Below are 26,882 nucleotides of genomic sequence, written 5' to 3'. Positions count from 1 at the left end.
TCCAAACTCAAGATGTCCAAAATGGAATTATCTTTTCTTCAGATGTTCTACTTGTACAAACTTCCAAACAATTTCTGCCAGGTACTACCATCCCTACAGTTGCCCAAATTCACAATCTCAGAATCCTCAATACCTCATCATTCACCTCACCTACCTAAAACCATAACAAATCTTATTTCCACCTTCACAACATCTCTGGTATGTCCCTCTTTATATAGAAACCGCCTTAGTTCAGACTCTCATTCAATATAACTAAAATTTTTGCAACAGTCCTCTTCTGGTCAGTTGCCCTACTCGTCTTTCCCATTCCAATCCTTTCTCCACAGCTGCAAAAATTATTTTCTTACAAAGCACAGATCTGGTCATGTCCTACATTCCCACTCCTCATCATCCACTCATTATACTTAAGAAGCTCTCGATTACTTTTAGGATCAGAGAGAATGTCTTTTGTTTGGCACTTCAGGATCTTCATAACTTGGCTTCTTCCTACCTTTCCAATCTTTTCACACTTTGTTTTCCCCTCCACACATTCCATGATTATGATTCCAGTCTAACACCTAACTTCTACTCCTTGAACACCTTTGCCCATCTCTGTCTTTGCATTGTCTGTCTTTCAAGATTCAGCTCAAATGCAACCTTTGCATTTCCCCCAAGCACTTGAGTTTTCCCTTCCAAAATGATATTCTTTCTACTCTGTATCCACCTTTTAGGTGCCAAATTATTTACATCTTTTTTCTCCCATCATTAAGTAATTCCATTCATATGTAAGGTCCTTGAGGGTTTTATATGGTTTTAGATAGCTTTGTATTCCCTCTTTCCTCTCACCCCAGCAAAATACCTGGCACAAAGAAATACTTAACAAACTCCAGTTGAGTAATTATGCTAACTAATGTAATTTTTAAAACTCTAATCATAAATGTTTCATTAAGTTAATTGTGGCTTCCTGTCCGAAGTCAAATAGGATAGGTGGAGAGAAGGAACAATCATAGATTTTCAGACAGAAGGGACCTTAAAAGATTATCTCATCCAATACTCTCATTTTACAGATGAAACTGAAGAGTAAAGAAATAAAGGGATTTGACCAAGATAACATAGCAAGTATGATGGCAAAGCCAAGGTTGGCATGTAGGGTCTCTAACTCCAAACCCACCACTCATTGCACTTCAATGTTTTTTTTTAAAAGAATATCAACTTTTTTGGGGGAAAGATACTAGAAATCAAATATAGTGAACCTTAAGAGAATGTTCGATATGTTTTTTATTTACTAAAAGTTCATTGTTTTAAATATTGCTTACAACAAAAATTAGGGAACTAGCTAGGATTTAGAAATGCTTTGAATATCCAGACAATCATCATGATGAAATTTTTCTCAAATCAATTTCAATCATTTAAATTTAAGTTCCTAAAAGAAGAGAGATGAGACCATCGGTAAGGAGAAAATAACAGACTTAGAGAGTTAAGTGTCAGAGAGATCAAGTCCAATTGCCTTACTTTACAAATGAGGAAACTGAAGCCCAGAAGGGCCATGTGACTTGCCCAAGGTCACATAGGGATTAAGCATAAGAAGCAGAATTTTTCTAATTCTACAACACTTTCCTTGTCCCATGCTAGATTTTAGTGAGATGGGCATTGAATGACCTACACAAATTGCATACGATGTAGACATTAAAATATTGTCATGTGAAGGTATAAAATATATACAAAAATAATGAAAAAATTTTAAGGAAATTTTAACTAACTTCCAAGTGTTAGTCTGTGTCCACTCAAAATAATTTCACCTCATTTTATAATAATATGATATGGTTTTTGGTTTCCAAGTTTTAAGGCAGAAGGCATAGCTGGTAAGGTATTCCTAAAACACAGGGGGAGTTGCTCCTATCCAAGCTCACAGGAAATAACAAGGAAATATGCAGCTCTTTGATACATCTGGAAGAAATTGCTATGCCTTTGGAAATGATGTCCCTACTCTCTTGTTCCTGATTATAATATTTCAGGCTACCACAACACTGTACACCAACTAAAGAGGCTTAGATAACATGTAAACTTTAACCTAATACAGATTTAGCACTGAAGAGTTAAACATGGAGGTAGTATTTGATGTTGGCCAGAAAATGATAATCCACATTCAGAGAACAGATTGCAAATTGAAGAAAAATTGAATTGAAACGCAGTATTTTGATAAAGTTCCTGGCTTTTAGCTCAACTTGCTAATCAAGCCTAAAACAAACAAAAAAACCTTACCTACATTTCTAGACAATTTTTGTGATAGGCAAAAGAATCAAGTCTTCAGAAAATAAATTCTAAATATTAAAAGGAATGGGAGAGGAAAATGTAAACCATCAGTTGTTTTAACTTACAATCCAAATTATATCTTAGTTGCCAAATTTTCTATTTTATTTGCCAAATATTTAAGGCATGTAGACGGATGCAAAAGAACATGAGTAAGTCAAAAACAGAAGTCTCAATTAGCAAAACAAAATTATATGTTTTTATTTGCCATTCATAAAGATAATGGGGAAAAACAGAAGAGTATAAAGATGAAATTCAAAAGATACTAAACACAATAAATTGTATTTCATCAAGTAGAAAGCATATTTCTCTCTGAAAAGTTATATTCACTTTTTATAGTAGCCTTCAAAGAATAATATGGTCAATATGTGCCATTTTTAGGTCTCATATAGATATAAAGTTAAATTTTGAAGATTTGACACAGACTCCACCATTTCTAACATTAAAAAATAAAATTATAATTTAAAAAATAAAAACTGATGAGAAATTATTTTGAAAGGTGCAAAATACATTTATCTATGACTGAAAACCTGGATTCCAGTTATGTTGATAATGGCTGAGAGGGTGAATTCTTAAAAGTATGGCACAAAGACCATTGGTAATATTCTTAAGTTTTATACACCTAGCTACAAGAGATGATTTTCTCAAAACTTAACACTATTACTATGAAGCAAGAAGCTATTTATATTGAAGGTTTTTACTTATTAGCTGAGCTTAAATAAACAACTAAAGAGAAAACTCCTTATTACTAAAAAGACATCTACATCTATCAAGACTGCTCTTTTTTTAGGATTATCTCAAAATGAGACTGGCATAATTCAAAAATAATTTTCAAAAAATTTAATTTAATAGATCAGATGTGATGTTAATACCGAAAACAAACTCTTGCTCAAATAATATGGATCATACTACAAACCAAGTTACTTCTTTAGCTATCATTGAAGCTCAAAAGAAAACTTATCCAAATAGTCATTTGGTACACTAATCCCCTCTGAAATTCTGTTCCAAAATAATCTATGTTATTAACACCTAAAAGATCTATATTTATCTATAGGTCTGTCTATAAATTTACATACATACCATATTTATTAAAGGTAAATGGTTTTAAAATGAATAGGAAAAGATTTAGACATAATCTACAAGAAAGTAGTCTGAAAAGAAATTAATGCATGGTTATTTACAGAGGGAAAGGGTTTTTAGTGGATGAAGCAATACCTTGGTCAAAACTTGACAACTCCTCTAATAATCAACAATGCAAGTTCTGGAAAACTTTATAACAAATGATATTCTATATGAATAATTACTAGATGAATTTATTATCCATAAAATTAATTAAGAGTCTGACCTACCTAATCTGAAGTAAGGAAATTTAATTTTTATGCAAATAAACTTCAGATTACTATATCAGTGGTACATACATGCTTATAAAGAGAATTTACCACTCAAGTCTTTCAGGTACATGAACACTGATTAATAACCAAGTCTAACTGCACCTTATCTCTATTACACAAGTTGCTTTTTCATGTGAATTCTTTCCTTATAAATGAAACATATGCAAATGTGCAAATAACAAAGGTAACAAATATTTCAGAGAATGAACAGAAATGGCATCTAAGAATAAACCACCCTGTCATTCAATTATTTTCTTCTCTAATTGGTCTTCTGTTGTTAGTAGTCTTCTATCCTATTAGGCTGGAAGCTTACAGATCATCTGGAAATTTCACATTGGTATAGGAAAGGAATGTCTGGTCGATGTAGTCTAGGGATAAAGAGAGGATCATTCATAAAATTTATTAAATTAATGAGTTAATTTATGATAGCACCACATTTTTAAAAAGTTATTCACACTAAATACCAAAGATATAAAAGAATATCAGAATAATTGGAGAGTTTTGACCATAAAAATGACATGGTATTTTTTCACAGTCCAAATTTTATACAGAATAAGTCCACTGGCAAAAAAAAAAAGATAATTTCAAATGTTGACATTTTCTTTGCCAATTATTTAAAATACTTAACACTAGTGAAGAATTAAATGATGATGCCAATCCTTGCAACTGTTTTCAAGTTTTTAATAAGCCTTCACCCAATTCTCACCACTGTGAAACGATTTAGGGAAAATTTAATTTGACATTAAAACTCATTTTCACTTTGTGTCTAGAAATATTGAATGGTTATCATTCTCTTCAAGAGAAAAAATATAAAATGGAACACATTAAAAGGTGTGGCAAAGGCAAATTACATAATCTTATGGACAAATTATTACTGACATCAATGAAGTAATATCAGTATCACAAACCATACTTCAGGGTAATTTATGATAGAATGATTATAGTAATTCTAAAGCTGCTTACATTTATTTATATTCTTACTTAAAGAGGTAAATTTATTGTTTCCTTTTCCTACATTATATGCTTTAAAAAACTAGAACTATTTCTAAATTTCAAGTATGCATATTTTTAAAAGACTTATTAGAGGTAGCAAAGAGAAAAGTTATAGCCTTCATCTGAAGTTACTATTATATTCTATGTGGAAAAAAATGTTATTCCTAGGAAAAGAAAAAATATATTTTCATGTTCTTTCAATATCTAGAATGGAGACTTTGTAAGTGAGTCAGGGTGAGAGGGAGAATGTTTCTTTATATATTTTTATTTGCATAGTTTCTTTAAACTTTTATGTAAATCAACAGTTTACTTTGTAAGCAACAGTATTTCTATTTTACTCATTCAATATTTCTTCTTTAATCCAGATTGCTTAAGATCGGTATGTGACAATTCTATTTTCCAATGACAGATGTTTTTATACCAGATGTTTGTATGGATTTTATAGTTCTATCTAAAATGTACACACCTTCTGTGGAAGAATTTTGTTATAGCTTTTCAGACTTCAAAACTGCTGTTCTGATTATATCATATTCCTTCTATGGTCAAACTTTAAAGACTATTTAAGAAAGTCTGATTATATTAGTTAAGTGTCAACTAGAATCTATACATTTTTTAAGCAAGTATGAAATTTTGAAGTTATAAAATGAAAAATGAAAGCTTTTATGTTATTTACATAGTAAAAGCCTAAAAGTTATCTAATATATATCTAATAAAAATTATCTAAAATATCTACTATCTAATAGCTTCCACTTGGTTTAAGTATTAAATGCCAGTAAGAATACTATTGAATTCAATAGAAGTAAGCTAAATAAATATGTTGATTCATAACTTATCCTTACCATCAATACAAGAAGAAAAACCTTGTCCTATGAGCAGCTGCCATACTTTCCGACATGTTTCTGACTTTAAGATAATTGACAAATCCTCTGAAGAAAAGGAGGAGGCCTGCAAGTTAAAATAACATCATTTACATCTGAGACATATCCCATATTTGATAGAAAAAAAAATTTTTTAACTATAAAGTACATCTTAAAATCTTGTTGTTTAAGCGTTAATCTGAGTATTTCAATTACAAAAGTTCATTTAAAAAATAAATTTTACTACTATGTTAACTTTAACATGAAGAAATATATAATGAACTTTAATCTCATTGTGGTAAGATCATTATATAAAGTAAAAGGATAAAAAATTTAAACAGCTTTGTGTTTAACTTATATAGTAATATAACATACCATTATGCTATATCAATTCAATCACATTGAATTAAGAGTTCCTAAAGTTAAGTGAAAAAAAAGAAACATACCAAACTTTTGTCCATACTTATATCCTAAGGTAAAACATGGTTTATTTGTTTTTAAAGGGAGTTTGCCTTAAGATTCCTTCTATAGCTAAATTCCCTAATGTACTTTAAATTATTCAATTTTAAAAGTTCCCATTCACAGACAACTTTTCAGAAGTATATTTATGGGATATAAAATGAAGTAATTTGCTCAGCCTATTCAAGATAGATATATTAAAGCATATTGCTATTAATCAATGCTATTTTATAAAGATTAGTAAGATTTTTACTATATGCACATACTTGTCTAGAGATGTATAATTACACATTCAAATTATTGGTCACTCAATGATCAGCATTTAGAAATGGTAGTACTTTGAAATGGCATATAGCAGACAAATTTACGAATAGTTAAAAGGCAAGAACATGTAAATGCTATGTAAGATGCTTTGGAAATTTAAGTCAATTGTGACTTATTAAGAGAGCTTAAATATTTCTCTCTGTAAAATAGTTTCTCCCAGTATAAAATATGTACTCTGAGGATTTGTAAGCATCATTTAATTCTCCAGCAAACATTTATAATAGGTACAACAAGGTGGGATGGTGAAGCGGAAGATATATGCAGTAGGGGATAAAGATTCTGGGGAAGTAGTGAGTCAAAAATCAGAAAGGTACCTCAGAGCCTAATAATATTAAAAATTCACATAAGGCAAAAACAGATACAACCACAGGATGAACAGACAGAAAGAAATGATGACAAAACAAGTGGTGTCAATTTAGGAAAATAATAAAAGTACCCCATCTATTTCCCATATTTGTAATTACCTCCATTTCTGATCCCCCCACTAAAATTATATTTCAGACACTACTCAAAGACAATGCTGAAGTTATTGATGTGTAGGAGTGTTGCAAAAAAAGTTTGTGACTGTATGTTCTGTAAAGATTTCTACTTTGGTTGATGTGGTTTCAGAAATATTATTTTACTGCTACTAAGGTATGTTTTTCCTCACTCAAAAATCAAGCAAAGTCTTTGTTCTAAAAAGTCATTCCATTGATGACCACTGTTTAGTAACAATTAGCTGCTACTTTTCCCCTACATTCCATATCATATTTGGAGGATAATTCCATCATGAGTAAAAAGAGTTTTTATGACCTTGATTTACACAAAACCTTATAAATGTGATTTGGATCTCAGGATACTTCTCTTCACTCCATGACCCTATCAATGTTCCCCTAAAGTTTTTTCTAACCTCCACAGCACCCAAAGATATAATCAAATGTAGTCACTTACTACACTCAAATACTTAGCAGAAATCTCCTATTTCCTTTGCTTGGCTATTCACTATTCAAATACATGAACATTTTGGTTAGGAAAAAATTAATGTAAAATTGTCATGAAAACACCACATTGATAACCTTGTTACATTTTTTAAAAATTAAACACCACTACTAATCTCTATCAAACAGAATGAACTACCAAGAACCTGTGCTTCTTCTGATCCTAAAGATCTATCACCAGTGATTAAATAAGTACACAAAGAGTGCCACCTACTGAACTGCAAACACCATTTTCTGTTATAATCCTAGAGGTGTTAATTACAACTAGTTACTATGAGATAAAAGAATAAATGTTTGTCTCTTTAATATCATATACTACTACAAATATAGAAGTAAAACTATACCCCCTTAAAGCATCTGATTTTAACATGTAAGTCCTCTATAACTTATACGGAACCAAGGAGGCAAAAATTGAAAATCCATAAAGCTCTTTAACATGAATGAAAAGACAGACTTTTTAAGAAGACTACTGAACGGAAACGCTGTGATCAGCAGGCATGAAGCTTTTCCCTATGCCTGACTGAGTAATGATTAATGCAGTATGCATTTCAAAGGCAACAAGGATGTTTCCATAATTCAAAAACAAGAGGACAGATATAACATCCGAAATTAGTCATACCCCCCCACATCTTAACTTCCTCTAAGATCTTTAAAGACTGTTTTTATATAAGACAAGAGTGTTAAAGGTTAACACCTTTTTTTAAGTTAAATTTATATTATAATTTCAAATAAGTTATATGGTACAAAATTATCATTTGGTCCTTTGCTGATTCCATAAATTATGTAATTTCCAAATTTAATCAATGGAAATTAGTATCACTCCACTGAAATGATTTGTGAATTCAAGAAGAGTTAAGGGTTGTTATAAACCTATATAAACCAGGTACTTAATGGAAAGAAAATATATAATCATTTTGACTATGTATTATATTTTTGACCCAAGGGTCAAATATACAGTATTCCAATGAGTTAACATGCTAAAAAAATTACACAAAAACATGCTGTAATATCATTAAATGTAAGAGTAAACTTACCAAGGACAAGAAATATCCACCAAAGCCAGTATTGTCCATTGACATATCCAGTAAAAAAATCAGAAAACTATGAAAAGAATGTGAATAAAATTAAGTGATAATTAAATATGAAAATAAGATAGCCCAAGAAAACATTGTGGGGAAAGCTTTTCTACCCATCCACATAATCTTAATTTAACATATAATGCAAAAAAAAAAAAAGTAGACGGGAACAGAGGTGACAGGAACAATAATTGCTTAGATTTTTATATACATATATACCACATACAAACATATACACACATGTGCAAACACCCAGAGACACAAATAAAGCTATAGGCATTTGAAAATTATCTTTTATGCAAGAGTAATCTAATTTTTTAGTGTTTTAGAAAATAAAAGCAATTTAGATGTTAATAAGAAAGTAAGCAAATACTTTATCTGAATCAAACATTTTTTTCCATTAAAGAGTCAATGTCAGTTTTTCTCAAAGCCACAACTACTATTCCAAACACTGCAGCAACCCGCTGCTTTAGATATTAACACCAAAAGCCACATTAGTTTAATCTTATCAGATGGGGATGTTCTGGTGACCCCTCAAAAGAAGAGCTTTTGACCTTCTGTACACCCCCTACTGTTAATCGCTGCCAAGAATACTAGTCACATAAAGACCCCCAACTCATTAAAGTCTTTTCATTTTCAAACTAGATGCTCCAGCATTCAGTTCCCAGCAGTGAGCTGAGCGCAGCTAAATGAACCTTGAAGTGGCATTTCAACTGTTCCTGTTAGTGACCATGGTAGACAGTTTTATATTCTCTGTGATGTGGGAATATGAACAGGCAGCTGGAGGGCAGGGTGTGATGCTATTGGAGACAGGTATCTTTTCCTTGACCAGACTCCAGACTACATGCTTCACTGGTTTAAAAAAAAAATCCAATCTAATCAAATGTCCACAGATCTTATTTCAGATACTTTGTATTCCTTTTTCTAACACTTTAGGCTTTTTGTTAAGCAATTATTAAAAAGAAGTTTAGAAGTAGATTAATTATATTTAATGCACTTCTGATACTACTCCTTTAAGATGTGAGCTAGCTTAGAAGAATTTTTTATATTTAATATATTCTCATTGGATTCCAAAATAAATTACATTTATTTATATCCAGTCATAACCAGAATGTGTTCCACTCCAATCTGAAACTAATTAGAAGACTATGTCTCCAACTTTACAAGCAATTATTTCTAATTGTTTAGTGCTATTTTCTAAAGTCTTTAAAATACAATTTTAGAAATGCTGAATATGTTAACAAATTTCAAAAGGCATCACCACTGGGAAGGAATATTCACTAAAAATGGGAACATAATCTATGGATACACTGTAAAAGATCTCTAAAATATTAAGGTATTATTCAATTGAAAAATAAACCAAGTTTTTATCAGTGCTTTAAAGGATTCTAATCTTGACCTAAGAAATAAAATGCTTTTGAAGCATGATAAGAAAAAGTTTGAAATCCTGTATTTCCCTGTGCTTTCCTTCCAAAATAAAAGGAATTATTTTTTTTTAACCTTACTTCTCCTTTTAAATATACTTGTAGATAGGAGTATGCTGTTTGTATTAAGGGAGGGAAAATTTTTAAATAGTAACAGATCCTGGGCAATTCTATTCAGACAAATATTATCAAACATGTTTTTCTTTTTTAATTAGGGAAAGTTAAAGAATAAATAAAATGCCAAAAAACAAAAAAAAATTAAAATGTAGCATATTTAGGTCATTAAATGCTACCCAATGATGAGTGCCACCAGAAGAGAGAGACTAAGAACAGTTAGGATTCACCCAGAAAACATTGTCTTTTTCTTTATTTTAAGTGGTAACTTCAATTACCTTTAAATCCCAAAAACAGATAAAAAATGGATAGGCAACACACTCTGCAACAATGAAGTTAAAAGTGCTGAGTTTATGGTATTAACAGAATTTTTATTAACTTAAATACATCATCTGCAGAACAATGTTACTTACATATAAAACTAACTAGTCATGGTCTTTAACACAGCCTTGGTTAAGAAAAATTTGGACTATAAAAAATGTTAACAACGGTCATAGAAATTTATTTTATTTTCTAAGGTCAGTTCTACTAACTGGCAAAAATATATCATCACTAAGAAATTAGGAAATGTGAGAAGAGCTAGTAATTACTTTATATATCAAAAGATTTTAAAAATATTTCTTAATGACTTCCTTGAACCAAATCATAAGACTTGATTTTAAATTTCCTTAAAAAAATCCATCTTACTCTTTATGTTATGTCATTTAGTTACAAGATTTGAAGAAATTTATATAACATTTTATGAAAGTGGATTTCCTACAGAGAAAAGTTGTTCAGTTTTATAAACTCTCAAAGTTTTACACTTTCAATCCTTATAGATCTTAAAGAAGTCTAAACGACAAGTCATATTTATAAAAATATAGTTAACAAAATACTTTCATTAGAACATGAGGGAAAAAGTTGCTGTCATTTTGTGTATCTTCATAATTTGCAAAGCCAAAAATAAAGGCCTACGAAGTGACAAAAATATCCTATCATCATTTTATACCTAAAGAATTTAAGGTTCAAAGAGTGGACTTAAATTGATGTGGCCCAAGGATAAGGCAAAACTCAATCCAGAACTGGCCACAAGTCCAATACTATTTTCATTACATGAAACCACTTAGAAACAAACAATCTCAAAAATTAAGAAGGGAGAAAAAAACTCCAAATTTAAAACAACAACAACAACAAAAACAATGGAATAAAATAACATTTGTATGTGATAATGGAATATATAACCTCTGATGACCCTCCTAACACTAAAATTCTATGCTTTTATTTCACCAAACCATAAAACTATCCACATCTTTGTGATCCTATAAAACCTTATAAAGATCAAGAAAAAGTCAAAATAATCATTTAATATATTGATAAAATGACCAAATATTGATTCATTTTTCCACACTTTTACCAAGTAATTTTCCTAAAGGAAACTTACCCGAACAATGAGGATCCATTTGATCAATGAAAGGCCAAATCCACAAATGGCACCATATCTTCCAGCAATGGTATTAGTTATACAAAAGGATAAACAAAATCCAATCCAGTTGAAAATAAATGCCACTACAGGAAAGAGAAATCATCCCTCTTAAGGCAAACCAAATTAACACATTTGTCAGGAATATTTATTATTAATAATCTTAATTTGTATTCATGAAAATTCAAAAATATTAGTTTTCAAGGAAAACCACAAAAAAATCCAGAAAGTTTTTTTAATTCAAGCATTCATGAAATCATATGAACATATATGTTAACACTGCAAGTCTTATAATCTTTAGAAGTCTTTCAAATTGAAAAATATGAATCCTTGAAACATTTTTTAAAACTTGTCTTCTGTCCCAGAATGGATACTAAGTATCATTTCCAAGGCAAAAAAGCAATAAGGACAAAGGCAATGGGAGTTAAGTGACTTGCTGAGGGTCACAAAGCAAGAAGCGTTTGAGCTAAAATTTGAACCCACAATCTCCCATCTTTCAAGTCTGATTCTCTATCCACCAAGCCACCTATTACTCTGCCATAGAACAATTTAAAAGGCCATCATTTTACTTTTAAAAATAGATAACAGTAAAATTTAAATAAAACACAGTGATGTCAGGGAGAGAATGTTCCCAATTTGCGTTATTGAATTTTGATTCTTTTGTAATTACCACATTAAATGTCTACTTATCAATAGAATAAAGTTTATTCTCATAAACAGATTAAACATGACATAATATATTCCTTAAACTATTTATCTGTTTGACAAACTATTTCTTTGATGAATAACACAAAAAGTAAAAACAAAGTCCTAGTTCAGATGGAACTATCAGGAATTCTGAATTGGTGAAGCCTAAATTAATGTACTTAAAAATTATTTAAATAGAATTTATATGTTGAACATGGGAAGATTAGACTTGAAAGTGAGCTACAAAAATTGTAGAGGCTAAAGAAAAGAAGGAAAAATGGGAATAAATGAAAGTACATTAAGATCAGAATTTTCTTCTATTTTGACAGCCCAGGATTTTCAGAAACAGAATTCTGCCAAACTCCAAGTATTTCAAAATATAGATAAAACTGTAACATAAAGTTTAACATTACAATTAATTCAAAAACCTTTAAAAATTTCCTCCCATATTTTTGGGGTATAGGGAAAGGAGGAGTCTCATCTCTACATAAATGGCTTTCCATTTCTATATTAAGTATAATTCTCCATTAAAGTTGACCTAGTCTAGATTCTGGCTTTTTCCTGAAATGTGTTTTAACTTTAAAGATTTGGTTTCATCCTAAAACTCTTTCTCTTGGCTTATTTCATGCATGCTACAGTTTGATGCTTCATGTGCTAGAAATGGCTACCGTGTAAGACTACCATCTCGGGCCAAAATCACACATAAAATAAAAATGAACTTTTTGGTACCCAGTCTTGCAAGCAGAGGGTCTGAGATGGAGGTAATTCTAGTGTGATCTGATATACTAACTTAAAGGTTAACTTTAATATTAATAAATTAACTAGATTGATGTGTTTACTGAAGCATTTTCAACAAGAACAACTCTGGGATTCAAAATACAGTCATGAGATAGGATAAAGAATAGTAAGAACTTAGTGCTACTTATTAACTGAAAACTTATTAAATGTAACTAATATTTACTTAACTTTTTATATCAGTATGCCAGAGTCTATAATTTTATGTATTCTTTATACTTAGAACTAAATGGGACAGATAATATCATTAACCTTACTTTTTGTTCCATGTAAGATCCCATTATTATGTGGAACTAGACTGAGAAATGCTGAACTAGTTGGTGAGTCAACAGAACAAATATATGACCAAATGTTTTCATCTAGTGTGTGATCATTTGTTTTCTCATTCTATAGAAACTATGTGAAGTTTTATATATTATTACCATCTGCACACTTTGAATAAAATACACAATACTTTCTGGACCCAAAACTATTTTCCATCAAAATAAGATAAAATCTGTAGTCACCAAACAACATATAAAAACCACCTTATGAAATATAATTTTAGTTACATAACTTGTTGATCACAAACATTCTACTAAAGCAAGGATAATATCAAAATTTGTTAAATATTCTTTATTTCTGAAATCTCTTCTCTTCTCAATTCATAGAATTTTGAATTCCTCCTTTGAAGCATGTTTGTTTTAGATATATCTAGTTTCTCCTCTGAGGTGATACTTTTTTTTGACAGAACCACATCATATTCACATTTATATTGTCAAGAGTCGTATAAATAGCAGACACTTAATATGTATTCACTGAAATTCAATCTATCAAATAAATTATTATTCTGTCTCTATTAGCAAAGTATCCATGCTGTTAAGGATAGAGTAAGCAATACTACCAGTTAATCAACAGATTTAATACCATGCCACCAACTAACAAAGGGATGCTTTACAGAATAAGGTAAAAGAATAATGAAATTTATTTGAAGGAAGATGTAGAATACCAAGGGAAATCAATCAATCAATAATCATTTATTAAATGCTTACAAATATATCAAACACTGTGATAAACAATGAGGATATAAAAAGAGATAAGACAGTCCCTGCCCTCAATCTAACAGGGGAGACATGTAAATCTATACAAAGCAAGAGATACATAGGATAAATAGTAAATAATTAGCAAAGAGAAGGTACTATAATTAAGAGGGATTTTGAAAGACTTCCAGAAGAAGGTGGTATTTTAGTTGGAACTTAAAGGAAGCTAGAGAGATCAGTAGTTGGAGCAGAAGAGGAAGAAAAAATATTTGCTGGCATGGGGGGACAGTCAGAGAGTTTGCCTTATGTAGAGAAATAGAGTGGCTTGTTGTGAAGTATCCAGGAGGCCAATGTGACTGGATCAAAGAGTATATGTCTAGAAATAAGGTGTAAGAAGACTGAAGTGTAGAAGGCTATGTTTTGAAAGAAGATATATATGAAGCACTTTGAGACCTCAAATTCTATTGTAAGGAAGTAATTATTAAAATTCATTCAGTTTTGGATAAAAAAAAAAACAGTATGACATTTAAAGAGCTAGTTTTTAATCCAAAAAATCAGAGTTTAAGTCTCAGTTCTGACACTTTAGTTGTATGACTCTGGATAAGTCACTTTAACTTTTCAAGGCTCTAGGCAACTCCATAAAACTACAACACTAAGAAAATGCTAATCTTAATTAGTAAAGTATAAAGATCACTCACTACATAAAACAATGAAATTACAGCTCGAGTCTTTTATCCCTATCGTGAAAAACAACAACAACTGATCAGTAGACAGTAGACAGCCTATACAAAGAATAAGAAACAGTTGAACTCAATAATTCACTGTTTAATAAACCCTCAATGAGAAATTACCTAGGAAGCAACTCCTTTTTGACAAGAATTTCTGGGGAAACTATTAAGCAGTCTAGTAGAAATTAGTCTGAGGTCCCACCTTAAATCTCTTCCCATGCCCCAGTCCATCAAAAAGCAGCAAAAAGAGAGATCAGCAATATCTACTCCTACTGAAGGAAGCCATGGACTTCTTTCTCCCTTCTGAATCTAAATTATAGGCTCCCTTTTTCCGTATTTTGGTTCCCCCTTTAGACTCTGAGTTCCTTGAGATCAGAACTGATGTTTTGTTTTTTCTTTTTTTTCCTGCCTTTGTACTCTTAGCACAATACTTGGCATAAATTAGACACTTACTAAATGCTAATTGACTAACTAAAGATTAAAAAATGGCAATGTTAGTAACCATAATGTCAAGAGGGATATACAATAACGTGCTCTAAGACAGTGATGGTGAACCTTTTAGGAGATCATGTGCTGTGACCTGTCCCTGCCCCAGACTGCATGCTATGCCCTGCCCCTCAAAAGATCAAGTGCCAGCCTTCCCCCACCCCTAGCCCTTGATATCTGATAGGGGAGGGAGAGATGGGAGGATGTGGCTCCAGCATTCCACTCAAGGGAGGGAGGAAACACTTCCTTTGGGGTGCTAGGCCAAGGGGCAGGGAAGTAGGGTGTAGGGGGGAAGGGAGAAGACCAATCCAAGTCCCTCTGCATTTCTAGTAACTAACTCTGGCAGACGATGGCATGTATACCTACAGAGAGGTCTCTGCATGCCATCTTTGGCACATGTGCCATAGGTTTGCCATCATGACTCTCAGACCTTGAAGGTGAAAATGAAGAAAAAGAACAAAGGGATATAACTCATGGTTGACACAAGTCTTTTGTGTTTTGTTGGTATTTATAATTTAATCATAAATTTTACCTGCAGACAAGAAAAGTAAAATCATGCCCCCATATAATAATTAAATCCTTACTTTTTTCGTTGTTCAAGGTATTTTGTGAGAGAAAGAAAATTTTGTGTATGCCCCCTGAAAAGTGATGAGCAAGGAGTGCTGGCACCATAAAATCATACACCAAGTTTAAATCTAGAATTAACTTAGAAGTTAAACAAGGATATTGTGAAGATTAAATTTAACTCTCCCCTGATTGTGAAAATGAAATAAATTAACTCTCCCCTGATTGTGAAGATTTAACCCCTGCCTATTTTTAGATTTAATCACCCAAGGAGTAAACACCCCATTCACACTTGAGTGGGAGAGGCCTGTGACCCACCTGTGCAATCGTGGGTGACGAATCAGAATTAAATTGACTGTCCCTGGGCAGTCCTAAAGCAAAACTTCAACTGTGATTGGTAGACATAAAAATAGGGAAAGACACAGGAAATGACACTAAAGAAAGTGTCTTTAAAAGGGAGTGACAACTTCCTGAGTGAAGTTCCACTTGAACTTTGGCTTCTTCTGGAGTTCTGGGGAGACTGGAGAAGAATCTGCTGCCTGTACCTGAGACCATGTTCCTGGTGAGGCTGTTCTTAAATCTCTTCCTTGTGGTGACTGAAAAGGCTGACTCCTTTCCTGGATTTACTGAAAAAACTAGCCTCAGGAGAGACCTACCTCTTGAGAGAGACTTCCTCAGGTCCTTGGTTTTGCCAAGGTCCTAAGGACTAACTCACCCTGCCAGGGTTGAGCCAGGGGCAGGGAGTAAATTACTTATTGCTTAGGCTAGATATCTTACCCTATCCTCTCTCTCATTTCCTACTTCATTCTTTCTATATTTTGTAAATAAATCTCTTTGGAATAAATTAAATTCCTAGCAACCTTATATTTAAATATAATCCAGTCCAATCTTCTTAATAAATAACCCCTTTTCCCCTTTATAATACACAAATAGTCATCTGTTCTTATGATAGCCTTATCACTCTAAGTTACTTAACTATATGACAAGAGTAAGAGACAGAAAAGATTTCTCAAATAAGATAATAAAAGCATGAGTTTGACAAAGAGGAGATATAGATGTATGAAACCCAGGGTCGAAGATGTAGATAAGAACTATTTATTTTTAATCTAAAGGACAAAATATAAAATAAGGTTTTTCCCCCCTTCTTCCATTTAGAATTACATAAATGCTATAAAGTTCAATTCTATAAATTGTTTTTCAGCTATAATCTAATGATTTTTGTGCATCCAAGGTACTGAAGTTACACACACACACACACACACCTCTCTAGATTCATAACTTTTTTTGAGAAATGTTGATAGCACAATTTTCCGGTAGAAAACAAGGAAAATCATTTCCTCCTCTATGAAAAATAAATACGTCTATACCTGACTCCAGTCCTTATTGTATCTCAAATATATCTTTCTACAATGCGTTAATGACACATTTTTTAAATGGTAACTTCAAAATTAGTTAAAAGAGATATTTTGGAATTTGTCTTTGACCAAAGCCCTGATGATCTCTGAAAAATAATATTTATAAATATTCACTTTTATTACTAATATAATTATCTTAGTGTATCTGATTTATATTAATAATTTTCTATAGTTTTTCAGTAAAGAGATTCTATCTACTCATCTCCGATGAGCCCAAAGGGAACTAATAAAGGAGTAAACTAGGGAGGTGGTCTTATGAGTGGAAAGAAGGAGATATACCTGATAAATATAATAGAAGTAAAAAAAAAAACCTGGCAACCAATCTATGGATTAAGAGTAAGAAATCAAGGATAGCTAAACCATTTCAAAGTTAGGTGACTGGAAGGATAATGATATCCTTGACCAAAATAAGAAAGTTTGAAAGAGTAGTATATTTGACTTGTTAAGTTTGAGATGCTTATGGATCTAATAGGTGGTTTGTGATAGTGAACTAATGCTCAGAAGAGAGACTATTTGAACAGATTATAGATTTGGATCACTAGGGCAAAGGGAATGGTCCAGAAGACATGGAGAAGAGGAAAAGAGAAGGAAGAAGAGAAGTAATCTGGAAAAGAAAATTAAATTATAGTATCTGAGGATGATATGTAATTATATACTATACATTTCTGAAGGATATCTGCATTGACAAAAACAAGTAAATATTACACAAGTCATATAATTCATCTTACATTACTCATTTCTGAACTGTATTAGTAGATAGTTCCTATTTCACTCCAAACTCTTTTGTAGTCATAAGAGTTTTGTATGATAGAAAGAACTAGAAGTCTGGCCGACTCCTGCCTAGGGATACTTACTAGTTATGTGATCATGGAAAAGTCATTTAAACAATCTGAACTTCAATTTCCTACTCTGTTAAAATGAAGTGAAAAATAAGCTCCAGTACGTACCTCCCTCACAGAGGTGTTGTGAAGCCAAACGAAATAAAGTGTGTAAAGCCATATGAAAACATTAAGGCACCAGATAAATGGCAGCTGCTATAAAGGCACTAAACAAAATAAGCAAATCTATCTCTACGTAGTATTGCATATCTAGTAAAGTTCAGTATTTCTGAAATATTTTATCAATTCCTTGAACCACTATTTTTATTCTAGCCTAATCCAACTATACGTTGTAATAATAACTTATGCATATATATGTTAATTAACACTAACATATCAATAATCCAGAAGGATTGGACATCCTGGATAAATAAGATTTCTTCAGAGTTGAAGTTTATCCAGTGTGTAAACAACTATTTTTGAAGGGGTTCTTTCTAAACTATATCATAGGGCAGTTAATATGGTAAAGGGAATGTTTCAAGCTAAACTCAGCTTTTTCTAAAACCATCTCAAGAACAATAAGAAATTGCACCATCTGAAACATATCAACAAACAAGAAAGGAATGAAAAAAAGCAATTTTCATACACATAAAATTAAAAATAAAACAACAAAGAGCTATGTTACTGTCCCAGATTACTACCAATCCACTCTAAGCCAATGCTAGCAAAGCACTGATATATACACACATACACAAGATACAGATGGACATAGGCATAGGTGTGGGTGTGTGTGTAGTTAATAATGGTGAATTTCAGGATTATAATAAAGGTCCTTTCCACTCTCTTTGCTGGTATTTAATGGAGTTCACAAGGAGAATATAGAGAAGGAACTTAATGTGGAGGAGAATAGAAGTGTAGATGGGTTGGTTCCTACTCTCCTTTCTCCTCCCCTGAGTGAGGCTGTTGATAGCTGCTATACAGGTAATTCAGGGTTCCCTGATGAGAAAGGGTGATGGAGAGATGAAGAAAGGTCTCCCCTATAAAATCTACCCAGGGATAACCTCAGATTCCCCAGTACAGAGGGGATCCGGAGACAAGTCTTGGTAGGTTTTGACTCAGTGGGGGAGGGTCTTGATGGGTCTCTGTTGAATCTTGATTCAGATACTTTCTCAAGTTCAAACCGAGATGCTTGACAAAATCTGACTGCGGTTTAGGTGTTTAATGATTAAATCAAAGGCAAGTTGAGAGGTAGAAAGTGGGACTCTATCCCTAATTATTTCCTAATACGGTCCTTGGCTAAGGTAGCTTTTTATAGCTGCCTTAGGTCTCTCTGGCCAGATCCCCAACTAAATTATCCAAACTATTAAATATATATATATGTATATATATATATATATATATGTATATATATATATATATATATGGGGGAGAGAGAGAGAGAGAGAGAGAGAGAGAGAGAGAGAGAGAGAGAGAGAGAGAGAGAGAGAGAGAGGGAGGGAGGGAGGAAACTCTAAAGGAAACTATAAAGCAGGTGCAGGAGGGCTGGAGGGGAAAGAGAGCCAGGCTCCCCCTTCAGTGAGTCCATGGCACCCCCTCGGGGTTTGAGGGATCTGCTCCTCCATAGGGATGTTGTTAGAGATGTCAGACAGATAATAGCTCTGCAGAAGAAACTTGGATGTTGAAACAGAATTGGTCTCCTTCTGGCTCTTGGTGAGATCATCAGCTAGGAAAACACATCCTGCTTAGTCAAAGTTTCAGCTTCAAAAGCCAAGAGTTCCATCTGGATCTTTCCCAGGTCACTTTTCCTTTTCTAGCATGCTTTGCTCTCCAACCAATGTTTTCTGCCACTCAAGCCCTTCATGCAAGATTCCAATTTCCTATCTTGCAGCCATCATTACAGTGTGTGTGTGTGTGTGTGTGTGTGTGTGTGTGTGTGTGTGTGTATCCTATGTAGCTATCAAAGAATATGTTATATCCTAATAGAATGTAAAGGCCTTAAGGAAAAGGACTATCTCGCTTTTGTAACCCCCTTATTTAACACAGTATCTGACACACAGTAGGAGTTTAATAAAGGCAACAGATTACTTAACCATGTCCCTCTGAGTGATAAAAAAAAACACAAATTACAATAAATTGGATTTGCTATTGTACTCTAAACCAAGGACTGAGAAAAATCATGTAGCTGTTAGAAGTCATTACTCCCAAGCTAGTCCCAACAATACTTACAAATGGTTGTAACTCCAACAACACTAGATACTGAGGAGCCTTAAGATGTTCAAAAGAAACCCTCAAAGGTTAGGGTGTGGGGGAGGAGTAGTAACCAGTAATCCCAAGTGATGGATTTGAAATAATGTATAACTATCATAAACCCATAGGGAAATGGTTTACTTTGAACACTTAATAGAATTTTTAAATTGAATAACTCCTTTAAATGCAGATAGAAGAGTTGATACTTTCTGAAACTACTTCACAGATACAAATTCAGAACCTATTCTCCAGTAAAACAAAATGTCATTAATTCAGAACCTCCTAATTTTAAAGTGGTAATAATTCAACCAAAGATAAGCAGATGTTTGTTTCTATATTATACAAATGAAATGTGCTAAATAGTAATATAAAAAATATTGGAAGTTACTTAAACTAAATGTTTAACTTACCTAATTTAAAGCATTTTAGAAGTCCCCATTTATATATGGTTACCAATTATTCAATCTTAATAAAAGTAGACCTCAATAATCTTTACTTGAAAATAATTTCTTATACTAATTATGTTACTATATGTGCCTGAAAAATTAATAAAAGCTGATTTTGGATATATTTTTTAATTCAAACTTCCAACCATTTCAAACTAGCACACATCAAACCTACCTAGTTTTATGTATATTAATAAAAAACTAGTTGCTAACTCTTAAATGAGCTATATATTTTCCTGTAAATGCTACAAGAAGCATACTTCTGCAGTTACCCCTATATAAAAACATTATGAAATTTAACAGGATTTTACATAATTAGCAATATTCTAATTCACACTTCAGAAGAAACTATTTTGTAAAGTATAAATTACTGGCCTGAGGAAAAATAAAAGTTTAGGATGGGAAATCAGGCACTATGCCAAATCTTTCAGTGAAAATATACTAGCCTCAAATGTCAAAGAGCACTCTGTGTAGGTCTTTGCAATTTGTTATGGTTCAGTGCAGCCTTCCAATGTATTTAGTCTACCTCTATTCTAATAGATTTGAATTAATTCCAATGTAAGGTGAACCTATGGAATACGTGTACTTGCCCAAGGTCATGCAAATGGTAAGCATTATAGGAAAGATTTGAACCTAGGTCCTCTAACTCCACAGCCAATGTTCTTTCCACTGTACCATATTATCTTGCTCGATGGCAGAGAAAGTGAATGGAAGAAAAAGAATAAGAAATGAAGAAGTACATATTCACTATGACACAAAAGCATGTATTAACATCAAAAATATCTTTTAAATATTTTAAATTGTAGGAACCTGTAATAGATGCTAATCAAAGATTTTTAGACTTCTCTCAACTCTCTAGCATATATTAATATTTACCAAGTACTCAAAAATATATATATATACACTATACAGACAAAATATAGGTGTAAGAGGTAAAAGCCATAGTAAATAAATTAAAAGTATAGAAATTCTGTGCCTAATTCAGTCCAAAGGATCATTTTTTAAGTGCTTACTACATTTAAGATGAGTTGGTACTATGTGAGGTTCTGGAATAACAAAGACAAAAACAAAACAGGTCCATACTTCAAGAGGTTTACATCTTATTGAAAGAAGGTAAAGGAAGGAAGATAAGACATTCAAACATTGTGAAACAAAGTAGGATATCAATGGAGACAAAAGTGGTATGTGTCAAAAGTGTTCTTTGAAAAACTGAAGAGAGCAAAAGCTGGGAGGAACCAGGACTGCTGCATAGATAAATTATCTGATTTGAAACTCTCAGAAGAAAAATATGGGTACTGATAGTTGAAAGTAAAGAAGTGCTCTCCAAGTATGACATACTGCAGAAGCAAAATCATATGTGACAGTATTTAAGTAAAAGTTCAACTGAAGTGGAAATGGAATGTAACAAAATTAAAAGTAATAAGAAATAAGACCAAGAAGGGCTGACTGGAATCAAGAATATAGAAGAGTTTAAATACTGGGCTAAAGAGTTTGTATTTTATCCTTGAGGCAACAGCAAAAGCTACTGAAGGTTTTTTAACACATCAGTAACATGGTGAGAACTGTGCCAAGATTATTTTAGTAGCAATGTGAAAGATGTACTGAAATGGAGAGATGAGAAGCAATGAAACCAGTAACAAAAGTACTATAAATGTCTGAGAAAGAGGCCTTGAGAGTCTTAGCTAGGAGATTCCAAAGCAAAGTTCTTTTCTTTAAAAGGGGGAAATCCAAGTAAAACTAATCTACTTACTACATATGATAAGATAGAAAAACTTTATTTAGAAATGTCTTGTTTAAACTGAATTAATAATTAATTATAATTAATAATAAAAATGAGAATATATGCCTTTTTAGGAAAATATAAAGCAAGACAAACACTAATACTAATAATACGGAAAAGAAATGGGCTAAAGTATCAAAAAATTACCAAAAAAATACAGAATGAATAAAAAGCAGAATTTAAAAATATATTGTTTATAGGAACACCTTTTATTTGGAAACATTTAAATAATTTTTAAATAAAAGTCTAGTCTTAAAGAAACTACAGGCTGTCTAATTTTTAAAAAAAGAGAAGTGGTACTATCAACAAAAATGAGTTCAACCTAAAAAACATCAAAATACATAAAGGGCATTATACTTATGCTTAAAAATGCTAGACAAAACAGTGATCCTAAATATACATACATCTAAAATTCTTCATCAAACATCCTTTAAAATCCTTTAGCAGACTTATTTTAATATGATGTTCTGAGAATTCTTAATCGGCATCATATTAGGTTAGTAGAAAGAATAAACATTGTGCAAAAAAAATCAAACTTTTCAAAATAAAAATGTTTTCTAAATAGGCGACATACACTGAAGTGCTTCATACAGTATCATATCTCCAGGTACACAGATATATAATTAAAGGGATCTTCTATATTTTCAAGAAATAAGCTATTTTCCCACTGCCTTAGCAGAAAGGCAAGAGAGGATTGACTTAAAATATAAATATATAGAGATCAGTCATGAGGAAATAATACTTGTACATAATGTAGAGGGAATATTGTACATAATCATAATAACAAAAGAAAAATGGATCATCTATAGAACATGGAAAGCCTGGAAAGCAAACAAAATAGATGGACTTGATTTTAACAAGTCTCCTTGTCCTATGAAATACAGGATAATTTTTGGGAAAACATGGAAAGATAGAAAATTATGAAGAGTGAAAAAGCAGAAACAAGAGGACATTATATAAAGCAACAGAAATATTGTTTGAAGAATGACTTGAGATATAAATGATGACTTCTCAAATGGGGGCAGAGATGGAAAGGAATTAACTGGGCATTTTAATGTAACAAACAAATAAATATTTTTAAAATGTAAAAATTGTCCTATGATTCTACAAAGTAATCAACATATTTTTTCTACTTTTATGTGTAGCAGTTTTCATGAAATTTTGACACACCAGTCACATTTTAAAGATGGTTTTACACTTTATCTTGCCATCATTCACAAATGTACATTTCCATGTTGATGAACTCTGAGCTTCTTTTATCTGATATATAATCGACTGCTCTAATTCTCTGTCTGCCTTCATTTCCTATAAACCTGTTCTTCATCCATGGTAAGCCTCTGATACTTCTACTCCTCAGTTTTATCCCAGGCTATCACTCCTGCCCTGGCTACATTTTCTTCCTTTCCTCATTCTGATGCCTTGCTAAATCAGTTCAACTCTATCGCAATGCTCTTCTCTTAAGTCTCCTTATAATGTACCTGATCTTGCCCCACCAAACTTCAGCTTTGGATCACTCCCACCTTTCTCTACTATAGAAGCGCTGCTATACAAAATTAGAGAAACTAACAAAACCATACTGAATGGATCAACTACAAATTTATGTAAAATATGGGCTATGCCTCATTGCTGGAAGAAACTTCTTTTTACACTTCCCTAATTAATACACTATCCCATTCATACAGTCAATCTTTAAAACATCTTTATTACCTCCTAAAAATTCTCTGCCATAGTTCTCCTTCCCTTCACCCTCTTAGCTGAGAACCTTGTCTCATATTTTACTTAAAAAATCAAGGCCATGGGGGCTTCTGGGTAGCTCAGTGGATTGGGAGCCAGGCCTAGAGACGGGAGGTCCTAGGTTCACATCTGGCCTCGGACACTTCCCAGCTGGGTGACACTGGGCAAGTCACTTTACCCCCATTGCCTAGCACTTACCACTCTTCTGCCTTCAAACCAATACACAGTATTGATTCCAAGATGAAAGGTATGGGTTTAAAAAAAAAAAATCAAGGCTATTCGCTAAGTGCTCTCTCTTCTTCCTTCCTCTTTCTTTCATATCACTCAAGGACATGACACTAAAATCCTCATTCACCCTATCTCTCCTAAGAGATGCCCTTCTTTTCATCTAGGCTGACCCCTTTCCCTGCACTCTTCCAATCTTCTCCAATAGACTCCCTGTTCTTCTATCCCCACTATCTCACATATTTTCAATCACTCCCTCTCAAATGCCTACTTCCTGTCCTTTCACTTTCTTACCAAAGCAGTTCTCCCCTAAATTACTAACCATCTCCTAAATAGCAAATCCAAAAGTCTTTTATCAATCCTCATCTTTATTAATGCCCCTATGGGTGTGTCTATCACTTTAATTTTGATATTCTCTTCACTTTAGGTTTTCTGAATACGATTCTCTCCTGGTTCTCCTCCTATCTGTCTGGTCTCTGAGATACCTTCTGCTAAGTTTTCACCCAGGTCATGCTATCTAACCTTGGATGTGCCACAGGGCTCTCAGCTGGATGTATTTTTTTTCCTGTACACTACTTCACTTGGTGATTGTCAGCTCTCATCAATTTAATTATCATCTTTGTGCTGATAATTCTCAAACATACCTATCTAGCTCTAACCTCTCTGCTGAACTTGCCTCACATTTCCAACTGCCTTTCAGACATCTCAAACTGGATGTGCTGGAGATCACCTAAACCTGGCATGTCCAGAATTGAATTCATTCTCTTTCCAAACTTCCCCATAGCTATCACCATGTATGTCTGTGCTCACAACCTAGATATCATCCTCATCTCCTCAGTCACTCACTCTCTCATATCCAATCTGTTGCCAAAGCCTATCAATTATTCTTTCTTAACATCCCTCACATATGCACCTTTCTTTCCTTTGACATTACCACCACCACGGCACAAGTCTTTGTCACTTTAGCTGTCTATGGCAGAAGCCAATCTCTTGGTCTCCATGTTGCCAGTGTCTCTCTTCTCCCATCTATTCTCTTGTCAAAGTAATCTTCCTAAAGACTGGGCGAAACCAGATTACCTGCTGACTCAATAAACTTCAATGGTTCCTTCTCACTTCCAGGATCAAATATAAAAGCCTCTCTTTGGCATTCAGAACCCTTTATAACCTAGTCCCTCCCTACTTTTCCAGGATTTTTATACATGACATCCCTCCTGTCTCAAATACTCCTGGATCCAGTGACACTGGATGGACTTGTTGCTATTCCTTGGACGAAAGTTTTTCATGTCTCTATTTCAGGCATTTTCAATGACTATCCCTTGTGCATAGAATGTTCTTTCTCTTCATCATTACCTCCTGACTTCCTTAAAATACTAATTAAAATTCTACTTCCTAAAGTAAACTTCCCTCAATCCCTTTAATTCAAATGCCTTCACTTCTGTGGATGATATCCAGTTTATCCTATATATAGTTTATGTATATATACTTATTTGTCTATTTACTCTCCCATTAGATTGTGACCTCCTGGGAAACAAGGGCTCTCTTTTAGCTTTACTTCTTTTTCCCAATGCTTATCATGGTACTTAGAACAAGTTAGATATTTAATAAAAGTTTATTGAATGAATACCAAACAAAAGAAAAAATTTAAGTGTGTGTATACATGTGTATATATGTGTATGTATGCTACCAAACTCTGGAACTCACAATCTGAATTGATCTTTATTTTCCTTTTATAGCTATTAGCAGGATAAGAGATTTTCAAGGAATATAAGTAATTCAATGAGTATTTGTTAAATGCTTATTATAGTAAGGAATAAGATATGACCACTGACATAATTATTAACATAACTACTTTTCCTTGGATAATAACCTTTTTGCAAAACATAATACCAAGGATTTAAAATTGAAATGTAGTTTTACAGTGCTCTCCATCTATAGAGAACAGCTATAAAGAAAGTCAAATGCAGAATGACCACTAGATGGCCTGGAAGGTATGGCTCAAACTGCAATTTAGACTTCTGCCACTAGATGGTAGCTAATGATCACGAATAGATCTATGCCTAATGAAACTATTAGATAAACTAGATTCCAAATAAAGCCAAAGGGAAATATAAATCAGACAGGAAAAGATGATGAATTGAGTTAGATTCACTTGTCACAATGTTAATAGAACAACTCTCTGATATAGAAAGAAAGTTATAAAATATCTATCAGGGATATCATTAGTAATAGTATTTCAAGCCAGAAATGCCTTTGTGGTTATTAATAAAATTATTAGCTAATAAGACTGATATAATGATCATATTGTGTTAAATCTAAATTTTACTGAAACACTTAAATGATGAATGTGAGTTTTTTTAATGACTAGAAAGAAATACAAAAATTAACTCATCCCAAATGAATATTGAAATGTGAATATTAATAGGAACTAGAATTTAAAAATTAGAGTTGCTATCACCAAATAAGTTTACTTTATTCATAGAAAATAATACCCAAATCATCATATTTTTGGCTATTTTCCAAAGGGAGTAACCATAATAAAAATAATAACATATAGGCTTTTAATCTGTTGTTAAGG

The 26,882-nt window shown here is 32.5% G+C and overlaps 1 protein-coding gene across 2 annotated transcripts in view; it reads right to left on the bottom strand.

Annotated features, from left to right (window-relative positions):
• Nucleotides 1–2,465: 2,465 nt before the first annotated feature.
• Nucleotides 2,466–26,882, bottom strand: part of NDFIP2 (Nedd4 family interacting protein 2) — a 118,298-nt gene continuing 93,881 nt past the window's right edge. For both annotated transcript variants that reach the window (XM_007501494.3, XM_007501495.3), the window contains 4 exons: nt 11,325–11,449; nt 8,325–8,391; nt 5,513–5,618; nt 2,466–4,048 (listed from right to left, as the gene is read on the bottom strand). In XM_007501494.3, the coding sequence (XP_007501556.1) occupies nt 5,515–5,618; nt 8,325–8,391; nt 11,325–11,449 (296 nt within the window). In that variant the 3' untranslated portion in view covers nt 2,466–4,048; nt 5,513–5,514. The remainder of the gene's footprint in view (nt 4,049–5,512; nt 5,619–8,324; nt 8,392–11,324; nt 11,450–26,882) is intronic.

Source organism: Monodelphis domestica, chromosome 8 (assembly GCF_027887165.1).
Source record: "Monodelphis domestica isolate mMonDom1 chromosome 8, mMonDom1.pri, whole genome shotgun sequence".
NCBI lineage: Eukaryota > Metazoa > Chordata > Mammalia > Didelphimorphia > Didelphidae > Monodelphis > Monodelphis domestica.
The sequence above is the reverse complement of the archived record's forward strand: the minus strand, read 5'-3'. Positions and strand labels throughout refer to the sequence as shown.